A 12,864-nucleotide genomic window follows, 5' to 3' on the forward strand; every position below is an offset into this window, starting at 1 on the left:
GCAATCAACATTCTTCCAGCTCAGGTCTTGAATATAACTTGCAATCTGTATGCCAGCAGCAACCTATCCTGTATGGCTACTAGGCACTTAGAAAGCCCTTCTCTCCTTTGTTGAAGTGCTTAAGACTTTTTATTAGATAAATGTATGATATGAAGATTTAATTTAAAAAAAGGACAGATATCTTCTGTTAACTTTTTTTTTCGGTATTGATCCTTCAGTCTAAGGACATGAATTGTATTCACTAGCTGCCTCTTTCTTGAGAATAAAAACTCTTTGATTTAAACCATTTCAAAATAAAACAGAAAACCAGAATTTATCTCCAGTGTTTTTCTTACTATTTTCAGACTACTTATGGCTGGAAATCTTCTATAACAACTTTTATGAGAAGGTCTTTGCTGAAAAAAAGGCTAAATGCAAAGTTTCCTCCTGGCACACGACATAATGTAAGTGCTATAAGGAAATGTCAATAAAATTAAAATTATTTCAACCTGCCTTTATTTGTCAGAACTCGGGAGGCACACGGGTTCCTCAATATATGTTTCTGTGCGCTAAAACTTTCTGGATGTGCTTCAATAAAGTTTCTAAACAGGCTTTGTGGTCGGTTTTTAACTCTCATACTCTAGGAGCCATGAAGTTATAGGAGTTACAGGAGCTGTGAAGAAAATGTCTGTGATGCATGTAAGACTCGGAGCCCGAAATTCCCTCCGGAGAAAAGGAGGCTCAGGGGGACCCTATCGCTGATACAAGTACCTGAAGGGAGGCGGTGGTCAGGGGAGGGGAACCGTGTCTTCACCCAAGCAACAAGACACAGGACGAGAGGAAATGTTTAGATTAGTTAGATTAGTAACTAGGTTTCCTAGTTACTAGGAAAAAATTCACCCGAAACGGTTGTCAAGCACGGGAACAGGTTTCCCAGGGAAGTGGTGGAGTCACCATCCCTTGACGTATTTAAAAGCCGTATAGATGTGGCACCTGGGGACATGGTTCAATGGTGGACGTGGCAGCGCTGGGTTAATGACGGTAATCTCACACCCTTTCCAAGCCGGGACACTCCGTGACCCGGGGACAGAGCCACAGCCCTGAGCCCGGCCGGTTGAGGCGGTGCCCGGCGCGGGCCCGCCCGCCGCGCGGGGAGCGCCGGGAACTGTAGTCGCGCTGCCGCGGGAGCACCGGCGGCGCCACCGGAGTGGCCAGGCCGGGCTGGGCTGGGCCGGGTGCAGCGTTCTCCGGGCAGCCGTGCCGGCGCGGGGGAGGCGGAGGGTCTGGTCCCACCGCCGTCCTTCGCTATCTGGCGAGGGCCAAATGGATGCTCAGTGGCGTCAGGGCGGCCGGGGCCGCGGCCGCGCCAGGCCCGGGGACGAGCTCGCCGCTCGCTCTGGGGCGGCCGCCCGGCCCCCGGCCGCTCGGGGCCGCGGCGGTGCCCGCGCTGCGGCAGCGGGGGCCATCGGCGACGGGGCCAGCGGTGAGTGTCGCGTTCTGCCCCCTACCCGCGCTGCCGGGCCCTGGGCTGGGTAGCCGGCGGTGGCCGGAGCCCCTGCAGGTGCGAGGTCGGGGCTGTTCCCGGCGTCGCGGGGAAGGGAGGCTGGCGGGGCCCGGCCCCCCTCCCGCGCTGCTCGGCGGTGTCGAGCCGGTGTTCGCCATGTGCCGTGTCCTGCCTGCAGGCTCCTGTCGGGGAGAGACGCAAGGCCTCGGGCAGTGGCTAGAAGCGAGGGTCTAAGCTCTCGCCAGGGTGCACTGAGTGGACCGTCTTCCTGAAGCAGAAGAGTAAAGTGTGAAGTAATGGATGAAATGTTTCTTTCTGGTTGGAAACAGCCCGGGGAGTTGCTCGGTAGAGACAGCGTTAGATGCGCTGGTCAGGGAAACACTTCGCTCCGGTCTGGGAAAGGTGCGGGCTCTCGGTGTGCGCGGCAGCTGTGGGTGCAAGTTGGGAAATACAGCAGAGAAGTGCCAAAGACAGAGCTCTTTTCAGTGGCATCATAGTTTCTTAAGAAAAGCCTTAAACTAAACTAAATATGTTGGGTCTAATAGAAAACTCTGTGAAATAGCATGAACACACTCTTGCAGTAAAGATTTGTTGAATTTGAGGGAGATCAGTGAAAGTAATAATTTAAGAAATACCAGATGTTGGAGAAATACCTGTATGGTATCTGCAAGTTATAACAACTGTAAATTTGTTATAAACCAAACTGTATGTCGTATTTTGTTTTTCTCTTCCTCATGCTATGACAGTTGTGTTTGTGTGGGATGATTGGGGTTTTTTTAAGTTTCCTTTTCATAAAGCAGCATTATAGTTGCTTATATTCTGGTATGTTTGATTTGTCAGCAGTAACTGATAGATAATAATTCCTGCTGTGAGCTTTATGGTAATGCACAGTAAAAGAAGTAAATACAATTTAACTCTTCTTGTGTGGTATTGAAATTGTAGTGATATAATACTCTTAAAAAAAACCAGCAAACTCTTTAAAGAAAAGGACGATTGAAAGTATGTAGAACTGACTGTGGTGTTGCAATTAGCTATCATGGTATTAATCATCATTTTAATTAGTGTTTTCTCTTAATAGAATTGTCTTCACTAAAGAAATTTGATGAAATTAAGAAGGCCAATCAGGCTGCAGCAAAAAAGCTAGTGGAAGACCAATTAAGCTCCTCATCTGAAGATGATGATGAAGATGCTGAAGCAAAACAAGGGAAGATTTTGGACAAAACATTTACCATTTACACCAGTCAAACTGGTAATGTGTTTTTATTTATTTGCTTTAATTTGGTCTGAAAGCATAAACAATGCAGTGTCATTGTATTAGAATTTTACTGTAGTTGGAAGGAAGGTACTCTATCATGATGTCTTACATTAAAAATGTTCTTTCTCAGCAGTGCAAGCTGGCTGTACTTCTTGTCTTTTCGTGCAGAAGCAATGGTGTAGCTTTTAACTGGTATAGCTTTCAACTCTCTTAAGTGTGGCCTTTTTAATAATACATGACTGGCTTTATTCAGAGAAAAAATACTTGTGCAGTAGTTTCAACATGTACAAAATAACAGATCAAATGTTACTAATTGCTTTAAAAATCTTTATCCATTAAAGATGGAGATGCGAGTGAGCTGGAACGTACAAGACAGTACATGAACGAAGCTTTTCAGTCAGGGGCCATGACATGTCTCATCTGCATTGCTTCAGTTAAAAGGAACCAAGCTGTAAGTACTTTACAGTAATCTTTTAGAGCAAAACAAATGTCAGTCTGAATAACTGGTATTATATTATTGAGGTTATTCTTGGGATTCATAGGTTTAAAATGGTAAAAGTACTAAATGCAAATTTGGCGTATTTGGATTTTGAAACACTGGAAGATGTAAGCGGTTATATGTGTAGTTGTAATCAGAATATGTCTTTTTTTTTTTTTTTTTTGTGATATGTTTGTTATCATTGTGTAAAATAGCTATTTTTAAGTTTTAGGTAGTAGCAGGTGACAAAGATAAGTGCTTGAATGCCAGTGCTTGCAATTGTGTATTCAGTAAGCTATGGAGTAGCAAAGCAAAACATGAAATACTAGAACATTAGGAGATATTATTGTTAGGTTTACAGCAGGGAAACTAAGATAAACTTTGCTGCCCTCAGTAATGGTTGGGTGAAAAAGAAGTGTGTGTGTCAGAGAAATTTGTCCTTTTTCATATAGGTACATTTTATATGGAAAAGGTTTTGGGACAAATATTTTTTCCTCTTTCTGTTAGAGGTACATGAACCAAAAACATGTATAACTGTGATGCCTTGTGATGGATGACCTGGAACAGAGACTAGGCAGAGCTAAAGGAATAAAGTAGGTATTTATTAAAAGGCCTCAATGGACACACCTTGGGCAGTATAAGAGCCCAGACAGGGCTACACCCAAGATGGACCCAAAATGGTCACAAAAAAGGGACAACCAGTCACAAGGTCTCTCACTTTTATAAGTTCTGGTCCATTTGCATATTCAATATGGAGTTCATTGTCCATTTATAGATTTCAGTATGAAGTCCCATCCTCCTTGTTTTTCTCTCTTCATTCCACTGTTGTTTTTGCTCTTGGGCCTGAAATTTGGATTGGTTGTCCTTGGGTCCGCAGGTAGAGAAGGAATTGTTTTGTCTAAGCTACTCTGTGAAGAGAGCTTACCATCCCTTAATATGAAGCTCAGAGCTCCACACTCAAGCAGGACAGAATCTGGAAAATATAAAAGCTAAAACATGAGGCATCAACTGTGCATTTGACATGAAAAAAAATAAAGTGAAAAAAATCTTTTTTCAGAAATATTTAAGTTTCTTATGACATATGTGCACCGACCACAAGTACCCAATGAAACTGTAGTAAGTAACTGCTTTCTAAAAAGAAATGCATTTTGCATGAATTCTTAACATATTTAATCCATATTCTTTCAGACCTCAATGAGTATGTTTAGCTTCATATTTCTGTGGCTCTTGATAGAGTTAATCTTATCTTAGCAGAAGTGAGATGATTTGGTTACTTGAAAGCCTTCTTTTATAACTCAGTGTTTTGCTAATTATCTTGAATCTGTGTCATTTAGGCCAAGTCTGTTTGTTTACATGATGTCTCCTGCTTAGCTTTAGTTTTGGGAACTTAGTTACCATAGTTATAGAAACTTAGTCATTGGCACTGTCCTCTGTAAGTTACTGGAGAAAGTATCTGCATTTTCACAGCATTGTTTCATAACATTGTCTTAAGTTATTAAAAAAAATAGTTAAATTTTTTTCTGTGCTTTTCTTACCAAATTGTTATAATTTTGGGTAAGGCCAGTCATCTTTATGGTGCCACGTGGTTTAATAAGAGGGAGTGGCATAAACTGGGCCTTGGGAGGTGCAGATTAGGTACTAGGAAGGTAAAATGACAGTTGGAGTAGCTTGCTGACAATGGTTGTGGAGTCCCCATCCCTCAGGACTACCCAGCTTTGCTTGGCAAAGCTGTGTCTGAACAGAGCTAAGCTAGCAATAGTTCTTTGGGCATCAGTTTGTGCTACATGACCCCCAACAGTGTTTAAATCAACATTTCTCTGATTATCTGGGTATTTTGGGCTTCATCAGCCTTGGCAAAAACTTCCCACGGGAAGTTTCTTGGAAAAAAGATTATAGGTATGAATCTATAACAGAAAAACTGTGTGTATTGATCTAACAGTGGGTATAATCTATCTTTGAAAAACCGTTTTTAAAGGGAAATACTTCTTCACATATTGTGGATCTTCATCAGTGGAAACAGAAACTTCATTTAAAGCAATTGATGCTTGATGTCTGCTCTTTAGGTCTGGAGCTGTTGTGGATGCTTTTGTATATTTCATCTGGTGTGTATCCAAAAGTGGGCCAAGGACAGCCTCTTCCTTGTATCTTCTCCTCTGACAGATGATGATTTTGGGAAGAAAGACTATCCCTGGCCATGGTGAGCTCCTCATGGTACATTTGCAGTTATTTCTGTTGGGAAAACCAGGCAAACTGGTGTTCCTTTAGAAGGAGCGGTACTTGTACATCAAGTGCACAAAAACAACAACAAAAAAAAAGCCAGTTCAGAAGGCTGACTTTTCTTTCCTTTTTAAAGTTATATAAGTTTTTGTTGACATGATCAGAAAAAATTCATGATGATACTAAAACCTTCCTGCATCAAATTTATTTTAACCTCTGAGAAGGTAACTTATCTGTCATGTGTCTCAGCTTCTGACATTTATTTCTGAATGGCTTTACATATTTGTCACTTTGAAAGCTGGCACTATGAAATAAGTTTAAAAATATTGTCAAATAGCAAGATGTAAGGATTTATTTATTTTTTTAGTCTCATTATAATCCAAACATTAAGTCAGGTCTTGCAGTTTTCCTTGAGATGGTATAAAGAAGAAGGTGATAATGGGGCTACATGAATAAAATTTCCTAAGCAGGTTTGTTTAGGAAATAAAATGTCAGTTGTTGCCTGGCAGTATCTCAAGTTGATAATGCCTCTTCAGGCAAATGGTATTTTATTTTACATGTTAAGGACATGGTAAAACTATGCTATCACTGTACAGAAATTGTTAATGGTCTGTAATATGTCGGGGCAAATTGATGTTTTGTTTGATAAACATGAGTGCATAGGTCTTTCAAATCTGAGGGGGACCTTCTTGTCTGTTGTCTTTTCTCAGTGTAGCCAGCAGTGTGAATTGCTTTGTTTCTCCTTGTGTTGCCTCCCTTGTTCATGGCTTCTGTTGGGCCTGTGGCACTTTGTAAATTCCAGGCCTCTAGTGTCCATATACCTTTTGCAATAATTAATTTTAAAATTTCTGTAAAAATCAGGGGTGAACAATTAAGGTGTACATCTTTAATCTAAAATTTTTCAGATAAAATTAAAATTATGCTTGGTTTTAATGGCATTGCTAAACTTTGTTTTACATGACTGATAGACTGCTACAAGTAAACCCCTGTTTTTTAATCCTTTTTTTTAATTGGTTCCATTTAAGTAGGTTAACTGGTGCATAAATTCTTTTGATATTGCTTGACATAAAAACTTCTGATTTTTGCTGTGATTATTTTTGTCTATATATATTCTTAGAGAAAAGAAATTGCATTAACAAGGCAATTCCTTAGACATTCTAAATGTATTGTAAAATATGACATATAGAAATACCTTTATTCTGTGTTACTGTATATTTTTGTTATTCATTATAGTAGTAAAAATATTAATTGGCAGCATTGAAACAGTCTTGGGAAGCAAAAATGATAAAACTGCTTTTTTTTTTTTTGAATTGTTTTAAGAAGTTGTTTTTGTTTTGACTCCTTTTTCTCTTGTTTTAGTCCAAAATGTAGGTTTGAATACAAACGCTCTGAAACTCCCAGTAGGTATTACTGTTACTGTGGAAAAGTGGAGAATCCAGCAGTGGACCCATGGCTGGTACCTCACTCCTGTGGTCAAATATGTGAGAGGGAATTCAAGCCCTCCTGTGGTCATAAATGTTTGCTGCTTTGTCATCCAGGTAAATCCTTTGCATTTCTTGGTTGTGTGACCTATATTTAGGTACCTGCTACACAGTTCAACTTAATGTCTCTTAAATATACTTAAGTAAATTATCATAATAGATGAGATGTAGCCAAGGCTGCATTTGCTGAATGGTCATTAGCAAGAGACTGTTTTTCCTGTTATTAGGACCGTGTCCACCTTGCCCCAAGATGGTCACAACAACCTGTCACTGTAAGAAAGCCAAAGCAGTGCCCCGACGGTGCAGTGCCAAGGAGTGGTCTTGCCGCCTGCCGTGTGGACGAACATTGCTATGTGGACAGCATGTTTGTGAGAATCCCTGTCATGCAGGTAGAAAACCTTTTCTAAATTTCAGAGCAGTAGCTGTTTCTTTTGTTAAGATACATCATTCTTTTGCAATTCCTACTCTGTGTCACTTTGCAATTTCATACAGGAGATTGTCAGCCTTGTCCACGTGTCAGTAAACAACGGTGTATCTGTGGGAGACAGACTGCGGAGAGACTTTGTGCAAGCCCTCAGTGGCAGTGTGATCAGGTATCTTGAAGCTATCCTTTTAAACAGATTTCTCACCTTTATAAAATTTGATTACTTGGTGTATTAAGGATTGGAAAAACTTATTCAATAAGAAAAAAACATTAACTTTTGAAAGTGTACAAATCAAAAACAAAACAGCATATTGAGAAGAGATTTAATTGGTGGCTCCATTAATTTTTTATAATAGTTAAAATGTTACTGTTCTGGAATTGTTCTGGCATTACTGTAGCAGTGAATTTATTCTTTTCCTTGTACTTGAGGTTGAAATTTCAGCTGTTGCCTTCAAAAATAAAAATGAAACTGCAGCTTAGCAGGCAAGAGTTTCATGCCTAATTTCAGGACTGTAGCAGAATGAAAGCTTTATCATTAATTCTTTGAAGTATATTTGCAGCCTGTGCTTAAGACCAAGGCTGTGGATTTACAGACTGGAAAAAAATAAAAATAATTTAAAAAATTAGGTGGTGGAGGGGAGGCTGTACCAGGAGATACTTGGCCAATCTGATCCCAGTAAGGAGGGTACTTGGCCTCTGTGAAGTATCAGTTAAAATGCAGTTTATTTCAGCTAACACTGTAGAGAAAAGGAGTGTAATATAAAGACTAGTATGTCCCTTTAGATCTCTGGAACCCCAAGCTGTGCAGCATTGAATGGGCCATGATAGATGTGCAGCATACAGTGCAGACCCCACTTTGGTTGTTGAAGGTTATTGTAGGATCTTACAAGAGGAAAGCATCCTTGATCATAATTTCTACAGTCAAGCAGAAAGGCTATTCAGATGAGAACTTCTTGCTGCACTTTTAGATAAAGTCAAGGACATGCAGACAGCATAATCACTGGTACCAAGTGGGAGCTGCCTCCAATCTCTTCTGCTACAATAAGTTTATCCTGTGGCCAAAACGTATGTGCAGCACAATGCAGGCCTGAAGGCTGAGCTCTGTGTGCAGCCCAGCACTGACCTGCAACTACTCAGGTTTTGTATATCACTAACTCCTTATTGTACTGTGGCCTTCCAGGATCACAGTGGGGATGATCAGTTTTATTTAGTGAACTCAGCAAATACAACATTAATAAACAAAATTCAGAAAAAGTGAAATTCCATCCAGAAGCATTTTCACTCCTGCTTTTTACCCTTGGCTTGCTTTGGCTTGGTATGTAGTTCTATTACATTGCATTTGCTGATTTCTCTGAATTTCTCAGGTGTGTGGGAAGTGTTTGCCATGTGGCAATCACACATGTGAACAAGTTTGTCATGCTGGTCCCTGTGGAGACTGTCCTCGTTCTGGAAAAAGGTCCTGTCCATGTGGAAAAACAAGTAAGCTACTTTTTTTTTTTTAATGATAAATTGAACAAAAAATCCTCCAGTCTTTCACAGTTAGTAGTTTAGGCTAATTCTGCAAGGCAGGGCCCATAAAAAGTTCTTGCTGTCAACCATGACAGTACATTAACTTTTTTCACTTAGCTTTCAAAGCTTTATTTAGCACCAGGGGTTTAATTTTTGATGTGAATAACTAAGTAAATTTATGGAAGCTTTCAAAAAAACAAAAGACATCTGTCATTTGAACTTACTATGCATTGCATTTTTTTCCTAAATATTTTGGCTTTTTTTTTTCCCCTAAATGTTTACTTGTACTTTTCTCTCTTCATCTAGAGTTTACATTGCCTTGTACAGAAGATGTGCCCACCTGTGGTGATAGTTGTGACAAAGTTCTGGAATGTGGCATCCATAAATGTTCACAGCGCTGTCATCGGGGTCCCTGTGAAATATGCAGGCAGGTTAGTGTTACTTTATCAGGTTCACATTTGGTTTGGGCTCTTAAACTCTGTGCCTGGAACAGTGCAAGTTACCTAAGGAAAATGAAATCATATCTATCACAAAATCTGTCACTTTGTTTATTAAAAACAACATGTTCTTTCATTATTCCCCTCCCACCCCAACACAACTCTGAGTAAGTCGTTGACCACTATATTGATTTGAGGCTGCACCTGTGGATGAGTGTATTGCTTTAGCTTGGTTTTATTTTGTTTTTGGGGTTTTTTTTTGTTTGTTTTGTTTTGTTTTGTTTTTCTTTTTGAATTTTTATGCCCCAAAAGATGATTTTTTCCCCATCTTTTCTAGCTTCCTTCTGGCATTGTCTTTATATGATATTCCTTGATTAGTGAGATAGAAGGCGGTATAACATAACACTATTTTCTTCTTTGTAAGAAAATTAACAGTAAGAAATTTACACTGTGCTCTCGATATCTCTGGAGCTTCTGTGGTCTGGCCTACAAAGCCATTGCTCTGTTAGGTCTCAGCTGTCTCTTCCTGAACCAGCTTTGGCTACATAATCTAGGTGATAGTAATCATCACTTGACAGCCTTAAAGAAGGTCAGATAAACCTGCTCATCTACTTCTTAAATTATCTGTATACACTAGGGGAATCTACTTTCATGTGCAGGAGAGGTACTTTTTTGTAGGAATTTGTTTTTGTCTTGCAGGACACACTTGCCTTGTTTATGTAGTGTAATGTTATTTTTCCTTAAACTTTCCTTCAAAGATAGTAGTAGAACATTTTATTTTCCTCTTTTTTTTCTCTTACATGAACAACACCTTGCTTTTTTCCCCTGTGCTGCTGCCCAGGAGGTTGAAAAGCAGTGTCGCTGTGGGAAGCACACCAAGCGCATGCCGTGCCATAAGCCATACCTGTGTGAAACCAAGTGCACTAAAATCCGGGACTGTCAGAAGCACCAGTGCCGCAGGAAGGTGGGTGCCCAGAGAGTATCTGTCTCAAATGCATTGTTTAGCTGACTTGTAAAAAAAGTCTAATAAAATCACATCAACTTGTTGCTCCACCTCATGTTACTGTGTAGCAAGACGAGTTCTCTTCCATGTCACTGAAATTAGTTTTCAGTGTACCAGAATTCTCTAGAAAGGATGACATCTAGTAACACTCACTGGCCTTATAAACAGGGAGCAGATTTTGACAACTCTGCGGTTCCTGAAGGCAGTTTTGCTGTCAGATTCTTGAGTAGTCACAGATGCTTTATGCTTTCTGCAGCAGTTAAATCAATTTATTTCCCTACTTTGTAGGAAGAGCTGGGAAACACTTGTAATTTTGTCAGGAACACACTCTTTATTTTTAACTGCCCAGCATTCCACCCCATATACATAGCAGTGCAAGCAGCAGTGGTCTGACAGTTGGGAATTGGAGTTTTGTTTCACTTCTTATTTGAAGTCAAAAGTATCAGAAGTATCTTTTCAGTTTATTCATTCAAGAGAGCCTGAAAGTTGCCTCCTATTTTTGAATTAATACTTTGTGAAATTAATGAATTAATACAAAATTAATTAATTAATTTTGAGTTAATACTTTGGACTACTTACCACAAAAAGGCATGAAAAAAGACAGTTTTACTCTTAAGTATTTTTGAATGTTATTGTTGTAGTAAATTTATTTGATGTGAAAAGATTACAAAACAAGTAAATGCAATGTTGACACCTCCATGGTGGAAAATACAGGTTTCTTGTCAAAAGGAGGGTGCTTTTCAAGTTATTAGAAAAGATGATGTTCTCTCCTGATACAACATCCACTGATGTGATGTTTTTATGAAATGTTTTGATTCTTTCAGGTTACTAATTTATTTAAGAATAGAAAATAGATAGCTGGTCATGAAGTTATCTGCCTTTACTACAGAGGTAAAAGGTATATAAAAAAATGGCTAGCAACATTTTTGTGCTGGGGGCAATAGAGCATAAAAGTAGAAGAATTTTCAGACTAATTAGGTGAAGTGTTAGATGTCCTATCTTCTGAAATTATTTGGGATTAAAATATTATAATATTTTGAACTTTATGCTTTTTCTGAAGCCTTCTACCTTTTTAATGTGTTGAAATGATGCATTCAAATGTGTGTTTTCTTGTTATTTTGTAATAAGAATTTTTTTTTAAACCACTTTTATGAGTAGCCTTTTTTCTGGAATGAGTTTGAGGAAATTTGACTAAATTGCACTGACTTTTTTCAAAATAAGTATTGAAAAAATGAGATAGTAGAAGAGGGAAAGTGTACACCAAAAATTTCTGTCTCCAGTTATTAGACTTTATGGGTTTTTTTTTTTTAATAGTGCTGTTCTGGAAACTGTCCACCTTGTGATCAAGTCTGCGGGAGGACTCTCGGCTGCAGAAATCACAAATGCCCTTCAGGCTGCCACAGAGGTAAGAACAGGTGAAGAATCCCTGTAGTGATGGAATATTGTTTATTTTTTGCCAAATTTCATGCTTGCATGATTGTGTGTAGTGCTTATTAAATTCTCTTCATTGTTGCATGTGGGCTTTTTGTGGGGGCAGTGTGTTTGAAAGTGCTGGTTAGAACTTAAGACTTACATAGTGGCAACCTGAGTTTTCACCTGGTGATTTTGCTTAATAATTTTCCTCTGAAAATGCTTGTCTCCTTTCCAATTGTGTAGTACAAAAGCCATGGCTTGACTTCATTTTCTCAATAATTCTGTTCACTGAATATGCATAACAAAGTCCAAATGCATACAAGAAATGACTGCAGCTGATTGAGTCTGGATGGTTTTAAAAAATCCTAGAATGCAACATGAGGGCTTAAAATGAAAAAAAAAAAAAGATGGAATTTGAATGTATATCAGTATCCTACTGGTGAAAGAAAATAAGAACTTGTTTCTGCTTAAGAAGGATAACAAAAAAAGTTTGCTTCTGAATCTAGTGACCTTGGTTAGAAATATGCTGGAAATGGGCAAAATTGCCTGGCAGATTGCTTGGACATTTGCTTGGTAGGGGGTTAAATTGGAGTGACTGGAAAATTGTCTGCCCTTTCAGCAATTTTCCCCATAAAAGCTGCTGCCCTGCTGAAACAGCAGCCAAGTAGCCCCTGTAATTTTCCTTAGTATTCTGAAGTATAAATTGCAATGACTGAGGAAATAAATCACAACTTGTTCAGCCAGTCTTCCTTCTGAGGCAGTGACTCTTAGGAGGAGAGGATAGGTAAATGTGGTAGTTCTACCTGTTAACTCACTATTAAATGTGTCACCACAAACTAGGAGTTTGGTTTTTCTCTGTATACTGTGCCCCCTTTTCTCTTTCACTTTCCTTTTTTCTCCATTCCCTGTAGCTCTCTAAAATCTTGGAAATATGTAATTTTTTTGTCTACTGTCAGAAGAAAACTGGTAACATTGCTATTCCTTGTTAGTTTGGTTGATAACTAAATTCTAGAATAAAATTCTAATTGGAAATCTAAAGAGCTTATGCTGTATTATAGGATAAGCTTTTATGTTTTATGTTGAATAATTGTTTATATTTGATGCTGCTGGCTAAAAGTGATGAAGATTTCTAGTGATTAACATGGAAAAAATAAAGCAAAGTCT

General features: G+C 39.0%; 1 protein-coding gene across 2 annotated transcripts in view; it reads left to right on the forward strand.

The window, feature by feature from the left end:
- Window positions 1-1,168: 1,168 nt before the first annotated feature.
- Window positions 1,169-12,864, forward strand: part of NFXL1 (nuclear transcription factor, X-box binding like 1) — a 44,330-nt gene continuing 32,634 nt past the window's right edge. Inside the window, exons 1-11 of one of the 2 annotated variants that reach the window (XM_030239134.2) lie at window positions 1,169-1,462; window positions 2,562-2,732; window positions 3,080-3,189; window positions 5,280-5,413; window positions 6,793-6,971; window positions 7,142-7,303; window positions 7,407-7,507; window positions 8,703-8,817; window positions 9,154-9,278; window positions 10,126-10,248; window positions 11,602-11,692. In XM_030239134.2, coding sequence (XP_030094994.1) covers window positions 1,303-1,462; window positions 2,562-2,732; window positions 3,080-3,189; window positions 5,280-5,413; window positions 6,793-6,971; window positions 7,142-7,303; window positions 7,407-7,507; window positions 8,703-8,817; window positions 9,154-9,278; window positions 10,126-10,248; window positions 11,602-11,692 — 1,471 coding nt within the window. In that variant the 5' untranslated portion in view covers window positions 1,169-1,302. Of the gene's footprint in view, window positions 1,463-1,764; window positions 1,886-2,561; window positions 2,733-3,079; window positions 3,190-5,279; window positions 5,414-6,792; window positions 6,972-7,141; window positions 7,304-7,406; window positions 7,508-8,702; window positions 8,818-9,153; window positions 9,279-10,125; window positions 10,249-11,601; window positions 11,693-12,864 lie in introns of those variants that run through there. The other variant, XM_050973776.1, reaches the window with a different exon arrangement.

This window comes from Serinus canaria, chromosome 4, assembly GCF_022539315.1.
Source record: "Serinus canaria isolate serCan28SL12 chromosome 4, serCan2020, whole genome shotgun sequence".
NCBI lineage: Eukaryota > Metazoa > Chordata > Aves > Passeriformes > Fringillidae > Serinus > Serinus canaria.